This window comes from Cynoglossus semilaevis, chromosome 15 (assembly GCF_000523025.1).
Source record: "Cynoglossus semilaevis isolate Cse_v1.0 chromosome 15, Cse_v1.0, whole genome shotgun sequence".
In the NCBI taxonomy this organism is placed as follows: Eukaryota; Metazoa; Chordata; class Actinopteri; order Pleuronectiformes; family Cynoglossidae; genus Cynoglossus; species Cynoglossus semilaevis.
The window spans coordinates 4,876,849-4,893,817 of record NC_024321.1 but is presented as its reverse complement, the minus strand read 5'-3'; the positions used below and the strand labels follow the sequence as shown (position 1 = coordinate 4,893,817).

Sequence of the window (16,969 nt, the reverse complement as noted above, 5' to 3'; positions counted from 1 at the left end):
CTTTTCTAAAACTAAAGTAGGAATTGGTCTTATATCATCGAGTGAAGTCTTGATGCCATTTAGGTTGTTTATCAGATGGCCAAACGACCTTCTGGCTTATGATAGGAACTCCTTAAGTTGATAAGCAGTGTACTTCAGGATTTGTTTCTGCAGTGAATGAACAGCAGGAGCAGATGAAGAAATAAAATATTACTCAGTCAAAAACCCTTCCAGACAAAATTAGCCAGGTCACTTGGTGTCACAGATCAATGTTCAGAAGAGCTTCAATGTGCTAACTTAAAGCTTAACAAAACTCTTGTGCAGGCACAGAGGCATTAATAGAAGGCATTTTGTCATGTCTGTAGAACTCTTGAATTGGAATATGCTATTTCTCAGACAGTTTGACGTCATACATGTTAACTGACATACAATGGAATATTAGCAGGAAATATGCTACTCTGGTAGCATGTGCAGAACATAAACAAAAATCATGGTTCATCAATAATATTGTTTGGTTTGTTTACTTACAGCTAATATTATTTGCTGAACATGTAATTGTTGAAATTATACTTGAACACAGATGTTTGAACAGATATTTGAACTATGGAAGTGAAGTGTCTGGTCTGCAGTGAGGTAGTAAGAATTAGTGGCTGCCTCAAAGACAAGCTCAGCGTTAGAACCCCCTCCTCCTCACCCCCCAGGAGGCAGGTCTAGGTTTTCATCAGAGGGTTGTGGATTATTGTTCTCCACTCTATAATACGAGACCAGACATGACATTGATCCTTCCTTCCCTAACAGCCTCTCCACTGTTCTGAAGTCTGTGAAATTTCCTTGTGGGTTTTGAGGTAGCAGTAACACAAAGGTTGAGTTAACTTTTTTTTTCTTTTCTCCCTCCTTGTGTTTCCTTTGGGAGGGTCATTGATCCGACTCTACAAATATGAAGGTATCGATGTGTGAGGTTAAAATTGCCTTGGTCTGACATTGGCCCAATGAATCCAATACAAGTCCGGGTAATAAAAAAGTTTGCCCTCTTAACGCCGATCAAAGTAAGAAACCTCGGTCTTTTGGGGGCACCCTTTATGAGCCATGGTCTGTTGAATGGACACAAGATCTATGTGTAGGATATGTCAGATTAACTTCAACCCAGAGGGGATTGGAGCTGTACACACTTGGGAGATTGCATGACTTGTGTGGGCATGATCAGTCATTCAAGGGCTTCAGGGAGGGAGGGGTTAGGGTTAGGGATGATGGAGGCAGGAGAGGGGAGAGACGGACAGGATGGGTAAACATGTCAAGGAGAGGGAATTATTTAATGTTATATGAAAGGCTTACTTTGTTCTTATTTAACATAGCTTAGTAGGGAAGAGTCAGGGAGCAGGAACCATGTTTTGGAAGCTTAGACATCACTGGACCAACAGCTGCCCTGTCTGAACGTCACATATAAAGGGTGCTTAGAAAAATGAGATTCATGGGAAGGGAATTTGAATATAAAGGAGAAAGGATGTGTAACAGAGTTTCTGACGCTGTATAATTGTCAAACGTTTCAGATTGGGTGTAATACAATAATGATCTGATGGATTATTAATAGTTTCATTTGCATTTTGCTGTGTTCACAGAATCTGTCATGGAGTGTTCTCACAACTGCTACGGAAACGGGGAGTGTGTGGCGGGATCTTGTCACTGCTTCCCAGGATTCATTGGGCCATACTGTTCCAGAGGTATTGTTGAGGCTTGTGTAGTATCCTTCCATCTGCTCCTCCAGCCTACAGAACACTAAGCAAGAGTTGTTCTAAGATAAAATAGTATTTGTTATTCTTTGAATATTGTTAGCCTAATTTTGTGGCTAACCATACGCTTTCTTTGACCTACCCATACCAACATATTACTTGGTTAAGTTGTTTTCTATTTAAAACATTCAGTTGTTGCTTATCTTTACCTTTTATTGGCAAAACACCATGATAAATATCATTCAAATAAATTAAATTATGGCTAAACTATTTGCATTCATTACTTTATTTATTATTTTGTAGATGTGTTACTGGAAATTGTTTTGCTAACCATTAGCTATGGTTCCTAAATGTCTTTTTTCTGAGAATGTGTTAAACGTAAGTCTCACTCACAATTTATGACCAACTGCTAGTATTTGGCTAATGTATAATATTGTAATATAATGAAAATCATTTACAATTTTTAAACATTTGTATGAACCACAGAAAATAGCGAATCCAAAAATTATGTGCACACTTAAAATTTTATCATCACTATAAAATTTTCAAACAAATGCCTGAGAACTAGCTGAAATAGTTGTTTTGAAAACTTCGTTATTTCTTGTTAACATAATGAATTAAAATATATATCTCTCTAAACTTCCCTCTGCTCCTTCTCAGCCTCCTGCCCAGTTCTCTGCAGTGGTAACGGCCAGTACACCAGGGGGCGCTGTCTTTGCTACAGCGGTTGGAAGGGCACTGAGTGTGATGTCCCTGCCACTCAATGTTTCGATCCTCAGTGTGGGGGCCACGGCCTCTGTGTGATGGGCACCTGTGTGTGCAACACTGGCCACAAAGGAACCAACTGTGAACAAGGTACAGGGCAAATGAAAGAAACAAAAAAGAGAGAGAGAGAATGTTTCTTCTTTCTCTCTGCTGGAGGTGCACCACACTGTTCGACTCTCAGGGGGGAGCACCACAGTCCATTGGTGAAACAATCGCTGTTTTCAACTCGGCTGAGCAGATAATTCGCTGGATGTTGTTATTGATGCCATGCGTATCAATTAACTTCCTCCCAGTGTTTAGACCACATGAGGATGCAAACTGGAACAGATTGCTCAGCATCCATTGATGCAGTCACCTCCACAGTTGAAGACACCTGTTAAAATCAATCCATCAATAGCATCTGTTTCTTAGTTTTGTTGGGAAAAACACAGTCTTCTTCCTCATCTTCATCATCATCCTTTTCCTTCTCCCTCTCTCGTGCTCACCTTCACTCATCTCCCTGCAGCAAAAAAGCAATTATCAGCTCAAATTTACATGTGCAGGTCAGTGAACTCTCATGTAAAAAGATAGTAAGAATAGTAAGAGTCCGGCGGAGAATAATTGGGTTATAACACCGAAGACCTCCAGAAGCTTCTTAAAATAGCAGTAGGAATTTCTGAGAGTAATGTTGAGGTCTTATATGTGTCAAAATTACTTGTATAGCACAGTCAAAAATTAGCATTTTGACCGCAGGTATTATTCTATGCTGAAGTTTTCCTGACTGCTGAACAGGGGCCTAATATTTCAGGGAATTACAACCACTCACTTTTTCACACAAAAACTTCCAAGTAGCATAGGGAATACATTTCAGAGAAAGCCAAGTCAACTCAGCTTGGCCTCCTCACAGACAACAGAGGGCAGTGCCATGTTTTCAACACTCAATAACCATGTGACATTTAGATCATGAAATTGTGAAATTCTGTTTCTAAGAGATAGAGACGAGGAGATGACAGTGTTTTTGTAATGATATATTTTTGTGATGGATATATTCTGAAAAAAAAAAAAATAAGGAAGCTGGGCTTCCCCTGGCCTCTGGAAGAAAAAGTGAAAAATACTACATTTCAGACAGTAGCCCAAACCAACAATCCAATCCTGAAAAGAGTCAAAGATTTGTAATACTGAAGCCAACGATGAGATGGCTGTGCACCCGGGATTGTCCTCACACGCCTCATTGGCTCACAGTGTTTTTGTGAGGTATATTAGGATTTGCTGTGTCGATAGACTCCTGCCCAAAATGACAGATTGCTGAAACGTAAATAAAAGAAAGCCACTTATGAGATAATATGATTCTATTTTTAGACGTGAATCTAATCGCATTATTCAAATCTTGAATAATGGCATCGTTTTACATGCCAGGAACCTGGTGTATTATCAAGGGTATGTAGACTTTTTATATCCCCGTGTCTCTTAGGTAATCCTTCCAAATGAAGCCATTAGGGAAGGTAACACGGGCGGACACCGGGTGTGTTTGTGATTTCAAGCGTTCATGAAAGGCCTGTGACAAATTGGCTCAGGTCAATAATCAATATCCGTGTCCAGGCAGAAATGGAGACGCACAGAGCCACTGAAAACACAATAACACAATCACAGATGCTGTCCCCTTTGTTAGTAATGGCTTGATTATGTTGCTCATAATTGCCAATTATGATCCTAGATCAGAGAGTTGATCAGTAAATTGTTAATAGTAATTGATTGTATCTGTCTATACACTAATTGTGCCTCCTTTGTGGTAATGGCATATAATTATGATTTCAGTTTATTGGTGGTATATTATAATGTAAGCACTGAGCAGGTGGGTGAACATAGGGTAGAAAATGACTATCCACCAGTGAACTCTGCAAAAATACGTTTCTGCATTCTCTGCATCAGCTGCAACTGAAGCAGCTTCCAACAAAACGATCATCAGTTTACAAAACAAGAATAAGAATCTAGTTTTATAAATTAGAATTTTAGGAGTGATTCACTCTGTCTTCTGGATGTACTTTGACTGTTGTTTTAATAATATATTATAATATATTTGTCGCTAACTTTGGAAAATATTCAAAGATATTGAACCTGGGGTTGTGTTTAATGTTGCTGATATATTAGGCTAGCTTTAACCATGTTTCAGGCGTTTTTGGCCAGATTTTCCATTTGGTGAGGTACGTCATCCTGTTGACTTAATGTATCTTACAGCGCTAACATAATAATGCACTTCCAACACACTAAAAGCATAATTATACCCCATTATTGGCCCCTGGAAAAGGAGGCGCAATTATTGTCTAGACAGATATAATCAATTACCAACTTCTCTACAATAACATGTAACACACACACACACACACACACACTCCAACATAGGATCCTCAACAAGGCAAAAAGGAATGGTATGTTTTCTAACATTAATTTTACATCAGCAATAAAAGCTTCTATCATGGTTATTTAAAGGGCAATTCCAGATATTTAATCTCTGCTGTCTGCTGGGCGGTTTGAAGGTTTGATTTATTGGTTTTGAGATTACAACCTAACACGGACTTCCTCCTGGTTCTGTGTCCTCAGTGGACTGCATGGACCCGACCTGCTCCAGCCATGGTGCCTGTCACCACGGTGAATGCCACTGTAACCCAGGCTGGGGTGGAATCAACTGTGAAATCCTGAAGAGCACTTGTCCAGAGCAGTGCTCCAGCCACGGCACCTTCAACACAGAATCTGGTACCTGCGTCTGTGAGGCCAACTGGACAGGAGCCGACTGCTCCATAGGTCAGATCTCACTTTCCTGTTCCTTTTATTCACTTTGAGAAATTCGGTGTGTAATTGCCGTGCATTAGCGCTGGGAGAATTAACAGCTTTTTAGTATCAATCAATTAATTACAAAAACTCCATTAGCAACGTTCTTAAATTGCTTGTTTTCTACAAAATACTTAATATGTGAGTGTTTTTTTTAAATCAATTAAATTAGACTTAGAGAAGCAAGAATTGCCCACAGAAGTAATTTTTGTCTAGTTAAGTTTTAACTCAGACGTCGATTATTCTTTGTCGTTTTCAGCTCTTATACAATTATGTGTTTTGTCAAAGATTGGAACAAAGAACTTTTCACACATTGCACATTGGATTTAAGAGAATTAAACAACATATTAAGCAACTTAGAGCCCAAAACTTTAATTTGTTTATTAGTTTCTGGAAGCTATTAGCATCGTGCCATCTTTTCTGCTCCACAAGCTCCTGTAATTAGTAAAAACATCGTTCTTTATTTTACACTGGGTTCTAAGATACATTTCGAGAATAACCAACCACAGTTGTTTGGGTTTTTTTCCCCTAAAGTTAACTTTAAACAAACTTTTTCAGCACTTATACACTCCATTTAACAGCTGTCACATTAAGGAGAGTAAATCTTTGACATAAATGGTAATAACATGTCAATTGTTTATTTGAAAAAAAACAAAAGACTCACCGCTATGGGATGTTGTTTACTTGAAGATACTCACACCGAGATAGGAAAGTAGAAACATAAGGGCATTCTGGGCTAATTGTCCACGTTTTTGCCAAAATGTTTACAGTTATTTGGTCAACTTAATTAACCTACTAACATTTAAGCTACAGTTTTGCTAACCTTATGCCAAACCTTTTTAATATTAACAATATTTTGACTTGCGTATTTGCCGGATTGTAAATAGTCTTGGATCAATATTCCACCTTTATAATGACGGATCAATTTTAGCCTTTTAGCTCTAAATGAAAAACATTTTAGTTGTTGGGCACGTAATAGACAAACACACGTGTTGGTCTGATAAATGGAAGCCTAACTGGATAAACACACCAAGGATTTTATGATGGCTGACAATAAAAGCATATTTGTAGATTTTGACACATTAGAGTGTGATCCCAAATCTCCATTACTTCAAACCTTGGTTTTTACTTAGAAGGATGTTTTTCACCTGACTGCTTACTGGTGTTTTTCTAATGAGATAAAAAATGATTCTGTAACAGAGCTACTGATCCATAAGACCAATATCCTTTTATTTACCACGAATTGGAAACTTTCTTAAATCATAACTGTAAAACAGCATGGAAACATTGATGTTCCATCCCTGTGGGTCATCCTTCTTAGGTCATTTGTTTCCCTTCTTCCTTTCTCTTCCTATGAAAACAATTATGGTCTCAGGTTGATTTTTCCATGGAGGGGAAAAGTGAGAAACGTGATCTCACGACAGGAAACACAAACAGAGGAGCCTTCACAGTGCGAGGAGACAGATGTTGACATCTGATAGCCAGCAGTCACTCAGCTGCCAGAGCAAATGATGTTGAACTAAATAAAGCACAGGGGCAAACTCCAACATATTCACATAGAAAGCTTCAACAGAAAAACAAAGGAACAGGAAGTCAGTCTTATGATATTAAAAGGTGTAAAACTCTCGGATATATTTTGTGTAAATCTCTGTGCAGTTTTAACATAAATCAACAAAAATAGTTTTGCTTCATTATATCTTATAAGCAAAGTAAAGTTGAAGCGTGAGTGTGATCACACACACTTTTACAGTTTGGTAATCAACACGTAGCATGTGAGAATATGTTCCCAGCAGAGCTTTTACTCAACATGTAGCGGTTCTCAAAGCTTCAAGGAAGTTGAGTTTTTAAAGTTTTTTTTTTTTTTTAATTCAGGGAATGCACACTATTCAACTCCAGATTATAGAAGTAATGGCTATGGCTTAGCTACAAATATAGCATAAATAGCTAAATGTTAGTGGAATCAGAGGTGAAATGTTTCCAAATAACTTCATCTGGACTAAATGTAACTTAAAAAATGACTGAGAAAGAAGCTAAAATATTGTTTTCTAATATAATAAAGGAAAAAGTAACACTTATCCAAAATTAGCTCAATCATTCCATGAGAAGGTTAAAACAGAGAGAAGAAAGATTTTTTTTCCCAGAACATACCAAATATTAGATACATAAAACACAGACACTAGTTAAAGTTAGTGGTCAAGTTAGCAAGCAAAGTTTAAAGAATCAGATCCTGACATGTAGTCCAGAGTTAGCCAAAAGAGTTGTTAAAAATCCAGAGAAAATAGAAAATAAACCCACAACAAAAACACAGAAAAAGACAAAAGCCAAAATGGCGTTAAAATAACTACAGCTAACTAAGAGACTGCTCAAGAAAATGAATTTCTTCTCATGGCACTGGAAACATTTTAATGGAATCACCCTGACATGCTGACATGAAAATGAAATCCAATTTTAATCTCAGTGAAGAAGCTCAGCTGCAGAGAGAAAGGAGATAAATCTCATATTCTGATCTACTGGCAGCAGCAGCAGCAGCGGCGGCGTTTGAGCCTCTATATTTGTTGCCTGTTTTGTATTCGGAGGCTTTTCCTTTAGACACAGGTAGATGACATGTTAGTTCAGAGGCCGACCCCCCCACCCATCTGTTCTCCCTGCCTCACATTCAGGTCATTTATGCAGTGCTGGTTCCCTCCTCTGCTGAATAAAGTAGTTCTGTGTTAAAGAAAAAAATGTACAGCTGCAGTTTGTTTCTGTCAGTTTCAAGGCTGTCAGATTCATTTCTGGCTGGAATTCAACAGAAAAATTAAAGCAGGAAGAGGAGGAGGAGGAGGGATGGTGTTTTTGATGAGATAGATGTGGGTGCAGAACTTTCAAAGCAGAACCCAAGTTTGGTCAGAACCCAAGAGGAAACGCTGATTGTTTGTTGTTTATCTATTCATCTGTAGTGTGGTAGGTTGTTTTTCTTATTTTAAAAAATTGGGAATTTACAATTCACTTCACTTCAGAGATTTATTTTTTAGTTTGGATAATTAAAAGCACTGCAGTGGTTGCAAATAAATAAGAGTGATGAATTGTTGCTGACAAAAACATTTGTTTGTAGTCCAGTGTAGGATGGGAATAGTTTGTAATGACATAAGTTAACCGAACTTAAAAATCATAAAACAAAAAAAATTAAAAAAATGCTAGAGATGTTAACAATAATGCAAATACCCTAAAATGTTGCGTAAAGAATTTAATCAGCTTCAAATATATATATAAAAACATCCTACAAATACAAAAAAGTAACAGAACACTATCTAAACAACAACTCAAGTAGAAAAAAAGAAAGGTTATGCAACAGAAATATACACACATTAAAACACATTTTCTAAAATTTAATTTTGCCAGAAAAAGTTTAATGTATCCAAGAAAACTGAACAAACCAAAAAGATAAGTAAATATTAGCCAAGAAACCTATAGCTAAAGGAAAAGCAAAATTGCTAGCAGGCAGATTAGCTTCACAGTTGCTAATTGTACGCTCAACTATAATTACGATACAGCAAATAAAATTTATTTAAGAAATTGTAAAATAAGTCATAGGCCAAACAAGCCCATCCAAAGGCCATGGCCAGTCCAACAGCCAGATTTTCAGACATCTGAAATCAGCCTTGACATGATCAGAAAGTTGTGAAGTTTCTACACCTGGATGGGCGGAGACGTCCTGCCTAATTAATGCTACTCTTCTTTTTTTTTCAAATTAAATAAACTTTAATTAACAAGCACACAGCAGGGATCGACCGCCCACAGACCCCCATCCTGCTCCAGTCAGGGGCATGTTAAAGGCAGATAAACACTTTTGCTCTAATGAAAAATTGATTGCATAGATTCTATGGTAAGAGAGGTATCCCTTTGGAATGTAATGACTCGCCTCCAGAGGCGTGCTTAATATTCTACAGTGTCGACTGGACTTAATCAGAACTATCCAAGGTCTCTCAATCGAAGAAAAACTCTTTTCAGAGAAAAGGCGAGCTGCAAACAGACGGAGAGAAGATGCTCTGTGAAAGCAAACACTGTGGAGAAACTGGAGTGGCTTAAAGACATTAGAATAATGAAGAGAAGACAGTGACGAACTCAAGTGTTTTCTCTTTTTATGTCTGACACTGTAGGAGTCTCATACACTTGTTATTGATAAATGGTGTTATCAGGCAGAGTTCTCTGTTCCTTTAGAAAAACTGACAAAAACTGCTCTTTTATCACTGATGGCTCACTTAGTGACTTTTAGTCCTGCCTTAACACCAGAGAGGTGATGTTTCTTTCCACAGGACAAAGATAGCAAAACTATCGCTTTATGTTCATACTAGTGGTGCAAGGCAAGTAGAAAATCGGATTAGTTAAAGGCTCAGTTAATCAAATATGTGAAAGTGAATTACTTGTCATTGTGACACTGCACACAACCAAATGTGACCTCTGCTTTTAACCCATCACCAGTGAGCAGGGGGCAGCTTAAGCACCCGGGGAGCAGTGAGTGGGGACAGTACCAAGCTCAGTGCCCCTCAGTGGTAACGTAGCAGCTGAAAGACTTGAACCTAAAACCTTCTAGATCCAGGTCCACTTCTTTAACCACCAAGCCACACACTAGCTACATATCTATTAATTAGCAATATTAACCACAATACGCAAATGTTTACAATTCAAATACATCTTGATTGACAACTTAGTAAATTAATACGGAGGGTTCTCGACTTACATCATAGGTCCATCACTATGGTGCGACGTAACTCGATTTTTCTAAGTCAGGTTTCACAAACCTATGTCTGACTTGGGTCCCATAATGAAGGGGAAACATTTCCCCAAAAATTTGGATTCATCTTTCTGCTAATACTCTACCTCAGTGTTATAGATTCTGCTTGGATCATCTGAACATATCAGGATTGGTCTTGGAAATTTTCACAGGATTAGGAAAATACATTTTGGAATTGTTCACTCAGATGTCAAAGACACTGAAAAACAGTTAGGTACAGACTAAATATACACCACATGTCCACTAGGCTTGTAAAATCACTCCAGTTTATGTTCCTACTCTGAATGAACCATTTCATGAATAGAATTATGGAATATTTGATCCATGTCTTGTCAAATTTCCACTAGCAGAAACCTGTCTCCTGGCTAATTTACCTCTCCTGCAGGCTAATGCGAGTTTGTGTTAAAAATTCACAAACTTTTCACTTGAAAATTTACACCGGCATGTAGTCACTTTAGATTTGAGGGCAGAGTGCTGCTGTTTTCCTCCTGCGGCACGCTGACTGCTATTGTCACAGCAGCAGGCATGGTTTCCGCTCTCTTTACAGGCTTTGACACAAACTCTCCCTTCCAGGAAATGAGCATTTCTTCTTTTTTTTTTTTCTTCATTTTGTTTCATTTCGGAGCATCAACAGCTTGTTGAGCAGCAGTTTTTAGGCTGATTTACTTACCACCCGGGGCTCCAAACCATTTGAGCCTTTTTTCATTATTTGAAGATAAAAGCAGATCCGCAGTTGTTTCGTACTTAATAAAAAACACGTTGTGGTAACATCTCATCGAGTCCAAACATTTAAGAACCTGAATCAAAACCTTGCCTCTGTGTGAGGAATGCTTCATGCAAATCAGTTTTTATGAACACGTGGAAATCCCTCCAAAATGACTTGTTTTTAAGTTGTTTTTTATTAGCCCAGGAAACGTGGTTCACCGCTCGTGTCTTCAGACATGTTTTTAACCATGACAGCTTTTTCTGTCTTTGTTCTGCTCCCGCCTTCATGTAAAAAAAAAAAAAAAAAATGAAAGAATAACTTTCTGACATTATTTTGATGAAGAAGTTCAGCTGGCAGTAAAAGCTAACAGAGATAGCTTTGAATACTGGTGTATATGAGCGTGAAAAAAAAGTATGCAGACAGCATTTGATGCTGTGTATTTCAGAAGAGAATTTCTTGAAAGCAAACAAAGTTGTTAATGTTGTTGTTGGTAAGGAAACAGTTTAAAATAGATCAGAAACAAAGATTTGGTCTCCATAGCAACATTTTTGTTAACAACTTTGTGATGATGTACTTATTTTCTCCGTCTGTAAATGTTGTTCTCATACCACAAGTTGGTGCAAATCTAGTCTAATTTGCTAATATAAATTATATTGTCTTTACCATTTGTTGGCTAAGCTATATTTGGTCTTTTGGGCTAACTGTTAGCCATTTCAGAACCATAGTATTGTCATCCACTGGGTAACTGAAGCTACTTTTTGCTTAGTTTTAGAAAAGTCTAAGATTGTTGTTTTTTTTTAATTACCTACTGTTAAGATATAAACACAATTAAAAACTGAGTTATCTTTTTCAAATAACCTGATAATCTAATTTTGGCTCTGCATTGGCTCAGGACAAAACACACCAGCGTTCGGTCTGCATTCAGCTTACAGTTGAGCTAATAAGAGTTGTTACAATGACAGAAATCTCTGTATTTTATGATTAATGTTCTCTTTAGAGAAGGACTTTCTGCTTTCCCTTTGTCTTTTGTATTTACTTTGTTATTTGGGACAGAGTAGGAGCAGAACGAGCGTTAATTAGGAAATCCTGTTTCCTCTGAGTTTCCCTGCTCTGACAGTTTGTGTGTCAACTGTGCCCCAGCCCGAGTTTATTGGAAGACAAGAATCGGGAACCACAACAAATCCACCTACTTAGATACTGTAAGAGAAAGCAATACAGCATGTCAGGAGGGCTGTTTTATAGAAAATGATGCAATAATGCAACACAATGCAATCGCTTACCTAAAGCACAGGGTGTCCACACATGTGCAAGAGCTGTCCGATTTCATTATCAAAAATACCCGAGGGCCAACTAGTGCTCCTGTGATAATTAAGAATTTAATTAGGTGTCATAAAAATGCACTGTATTTTAACAGATGAATTTAGAGCATAAAAATAATTCGGTTTAATTGGTTTTTTGATTAAATCTAGGCAAACCAAATTTAAACAGAATCCTGTGAAGAATATACAGCTCTTAATGCATCACAAGTCAGAAAACACAGAACACAGGGAGGGAATTGAAGGTTAGGGCAGAAAAAGCTTAATGGAAAGGTCAAAATCTGGCCGAGATATAACTACACACCTCTCCAAGGACGAGAATTTCATAATAAAATAGTCAGATTGTGTAAACTAGAACAAAAGGCTAGCACTAAAAAATAGACTGAACAAAAAATTAAATAGCTGAATAAATGTACCTATTACTAAATGTTATTCTTGAAATACCAAAAAGTTTAAAATCTGTTTAAAAATAGCAAGATAGCTAACAGTTAGTTATGATAAGCCATATATTACTAATAAATGTAAGCTATGATGAAGCTAAACAAATAGCCAAGAAAATCAGCCTTATCAAACAGTGGCCAAGTAAAAAGCTTGAATATAAATTCATTATAGAAATAGAATATATTGAATATAAATTATGTTTGAAAGTATTAAAAAATAGCTTTGTCTGGTTAACATGTAGGAACCAGAATCTTGTTTTTATAGAGTAAAAGATTCATTTATGCAAAGCTAAAACCATAAAACTGTTCTTTTTTTCCCTCCAAACTGAGAATCCTCATGTCTCCCCGTCTCGTCTTGTGTGACAGAGGTCTGCGTGGTGGACTGCGGTCCCCACGGCTCCTGCATCAGCGGCATGTGTCAGTGTGAGGAAGGCTGGACAGGAGCAGAGTGTGAGCAGAGGGACTGTCACCCACGCTGCATCGACCACGGAATCTGCCGAGAGGGCAAGTGTGACTGTCACCAGGGCTGGACGGGTGAACACTGCACCATCGGTGAGCAGCTGTCACACACGCACACACACACATGCGCTCTACACCTACACACACATGTCAAGTGGCTGCAGACCAGAGAACATTCTCATATGGACAGGCTGAGAATGTCAAGTTCCATCCTGTTTGAGTCAGTTATTGGTAGGACAGAGGTCATTATGTGTCACAGCCGGGGTTTAAACCAAAGCCTTCGTTTGGACTGTACTGTGAAAGCTAGTAGTTTCTAATGATGTAGCGTAGTGTGTAAGTGTTTGAGGAGAAAATACATCTCTAGGCGATTAAGAATTAGCGCTTTGTTTTGGCTAACTCATAGCACAAACAGACCATAACCAGAATTTGTAGATAACCAGCTGCACACATGTATATTACTAGCAGATAATTAAATGATTATAACAAGTGCATTTTTATAAAGAATAATGGCAAATAAAATGTTTTTAAAATCATCTCTAGCATATAAATGCTACTAAAAGCACTTTAAAATGACAAATGCTATATATGCTGTCATGTAGATTATTATTATTCCAACTGACACATTCTAATTGTTTATTTATCTCCAAATACCATTGTTTGACTAACATTAACTGAACAAAAGAATACATAAGTGTTTTATGGACACTTTGTCCTTGGTGAAAGCCTGTTGGCTCTTGAAATCAAACATCCATTTGTAAAAGTGTGATTTCTCTCGCTCTCCCAGTGTGCCCAAATGTTTGAATTTAAAGGGCACAGGTTAAAACCAGTATTCAGTCCTGTGAATGGAGATGATCTGAATGAAAAATTAATTTCCTATGAAAATGCTGCTGCATTATATCTTTAAAGACATGACAAAGCCTCAGCTCTCGTGAAAGGAAATGGGTGATTTTTTTTTTTTTTTTTTGCCGGTTATTGGACTCTGGCCTTCACTGTTCTATGCACTATTCAAAATCTTTTTTTTTCTTTTTTGCTGCACCTCACATCAACTTTTTTTCTCTCATCCATTTATACATTCACTCATTCAGAATGCTTGAGTGATGCTTCTGTATTAGCAAGTCAAGGGCAGGTATGTTGGGAGTAGAAAAGCCACAGCTTCAACCTCTTTGTAATGTTGGTTTTGTGAATCCTCTTGGCCCTGGGCATTAATGACCCTAATGACTTCTGAGATGTGTGTCTCCATTGACCTGTGACCTATAGACACTCCACACTTTAGCCCTGCTGTCAAAGGGGGCTGCGGTTTTGCCCAGATACGATGTATCAAGCAGCATTTCTCTGAGTGATGAGTATTACTTTTCAGAGACAAAAATAAAGTATGGTGGAAAAGCAAGTTTTACTTCTACAAGTTATCTCCTAATCATCAGACCTGAACCTTCCCTGAGGAGGGAGGAAGAGGATATTTTAAGTGAGCATTTTGTTGGAAGGGTCACCTTCCTGATCGTATTAACCTTCCTCTTCTCCCCCACCTGACTGTGCACAGATCCATTTTCCTTTTCCTGTTCTCCTTTACATAAAGTCACTCCTTCCATGAGCCAACAGGAAGTTAGCTATTTGGTATTTTCTAATCAGTAATCCCAAGCTTCTTAACCATGTCTAAAACTTCTGAAATTTTGATTATTATTTAAAAAAATTGAAATTTACTGTGATTCCCAACCCCAACATAAAAAGAATCTTCCTCAGAGTATCTCCAAATGTCACCAGTGTAGGCTGAAGACATTTCTGATCACAAATGTGCATATATGTTTAAAACAGAATACACAAGGTGGAACATTAGTTTGTGCTGTCCTACAGCAAAAGGATAAGATAGGTATTCTGTTGCCTCCATATATGGAGGATATACAGTGCCCTAAACTGAAAAGGACTAAGTGATAGAAGAATGGATGAATAAATTAATTAATACGATGTGTGGGTGAGGTTTGGTCAAATGTCTGGACATGTACCCATTCAAACACATCCGTGAGTGTTTTAATATTGAAGGAAAAAACTCACTTCACTTTTATTTTATTAATCAACATTATACAACACATTGTTGTAAAGCATTGGTTCTCAAACTTTTTATACTCTGTACCACCATTGAGCTCTCTGAGTACCATCATGATGACCAACATTAGAATATAGCAGCATAGGCCTTCACTATTAGCTTCCACCACAGGATAGATGTTTATAAATGTTTAGAAAGATGTTTATTTTTAAATGTTGTATTAATTGTGCATGGTATGTTTCAGATTTATTCAAATGTAAATGTGAAAATATGAATTTTCCACACGTACCACTAGAGAGCGCTCGGTACGCGTACCACAGTTTGAGAACCACTGTTGTAGGGCTTCCCAATCATGTTCCCATTAAAAACTATTTCTTCTGTATTTGTTTGGTCCAGTAATTATAGGCAATTCATCATGTCTGCTTTGAGAATCACAATAGAATTTGGTGTTTTTTTAGGCTTTACAAACAAAGATGTGAAAATGATCCAAAGCCTCAGTTTTGATATTCTAGAACTCCACAACTTTCAGAGCCACGCCCTGGCGTTATCAGCTGAGATTCATTAAATCCTGACATGCACACGATAAAGTCAGCCTCAGACTTTGCCGCACTCTGGTTTAGTTGCGGTTGCAGAAGCATTGAATAGGTAATGATTCTACCTTTTTTGGTGAACCAGCACCATTTTGTTTGTGTGCTGCTCAATAACTTCCACTTGCACAAAGCACTTTTTAATCCCATTACACGGCTGAGGCTCTGAACGGAGAACTTCCTCCTCCATTCTTTTGTCACACCCATCAACACTCTGTTTAATATGCCAGCCCTAACCCGCTGCCCCTGCTTTCTCAGCACTGCTATTTACCACTCAGGTGTTTCTGTATTATTTTTTTTAATGTTTTATCTAAGTGTGTTGCTAGTTCACTGCCATGTAGATGGGTTGAAATCACCTCAGAGACGAGTGCAAAATTGAAACAAAGATGGTGGAATAAAGAAACAGAAGAAGGAGAAGAACACCACAAACTCAAGCTTTGTGCTTTATGGTACCTTCACAATAAAGCTAGGGTGGGAAGACATACGTCCTGACAAGCCGACAGTGAAATGTTTTGAAGAAGGCCCCCACAGGAAAGCAGCTCATATGCTCTGAAATGCAACACAAAGAGTGTTGTTTTACCGCTCACACATCAAGACAACAGTGTTATGTTCCCTTCAAGTTAGCCTGGCTTTCTGTGGCAAGCTAAAGCAGATGGAGCACGTCAACAATGAATATTTTACCAAGATCAAGATGTTGAATTGATTTCTTTATTTCTTTATTTTCTTCCTACGGTGAGACCTGTAATCACCATTACCCATGAGGGGAAAGGAGGAAGAAAAACACCGAAAAGTGATGAGGATTTATTATTCTCATTAATCACGTGCTGCTTTAATTAACATCTGCGCTTCATCCTAACATGACAGTGTGCATATGTCTGTGGTGACACACTGTTTTGTTCTGCATTTCTCAATATAAAAAAATTACAAAAATTCAATACATTATTAAAAATATCGCTCACAGTTAAAGCTTTTTATTTTTTCACATTCTGTTTATATTTCTAGGCAAAACAAAAATAATTTGTTTAGCAAGATTGCGGACTAATGTTGATTATTCACAAAAAGGAACAAAAGACAATGATATAAGTTCCAGGCACTGAGGAGTCCAACTGTGAGCTGACTGAACATCTTATTTTTTATCCTTACCATAGGAGATTAAATGGCATTTGCAGTGTCTTATGAATTATCACCATAAAGGTTGACCTGACAATTTACAGCAGCACCTGTTACATGTCGAGGCAATCATTGCCATTTCATTAGTTCTAACAAGTTCCCCAAAATAGCTCGCAGAATTACAGCTCCAGACCACGACCAAGACTTCTTTATCCTTTATGTGTGGTTACGAATCGTTATTGATTTTTTTTCACTAAGTTTCC

At 37.7% G+C, this 16,969-nt stretch overlaps 1 protein-coding gene across 1 annotated transcript in view; it reads left to right on the top strand.

Annotated features, from left to right (window-relative positions):
• The window catches only part of LOC103390675 (teneurin-3-like), a 210,477-nt gene that overhangs the window by 128,341 nt on the left and 65,167 nt on the right, over window positions 1–16,969 (top strand). The window contains 4 exon segments of the mRNA XM_008326610.3: window positions 1,596–1,697; window positions 2,367–2,561; window positions 5,049–5,249; window positions 12,879–13,064. Of these exon segments, the coding sequence (XP_008324832.2) occupies window positions 1,596–1,697; window positions 2,367–2,561; window positions 5,049–5,249; window positions 12,879–13,064 (684 nt within the window).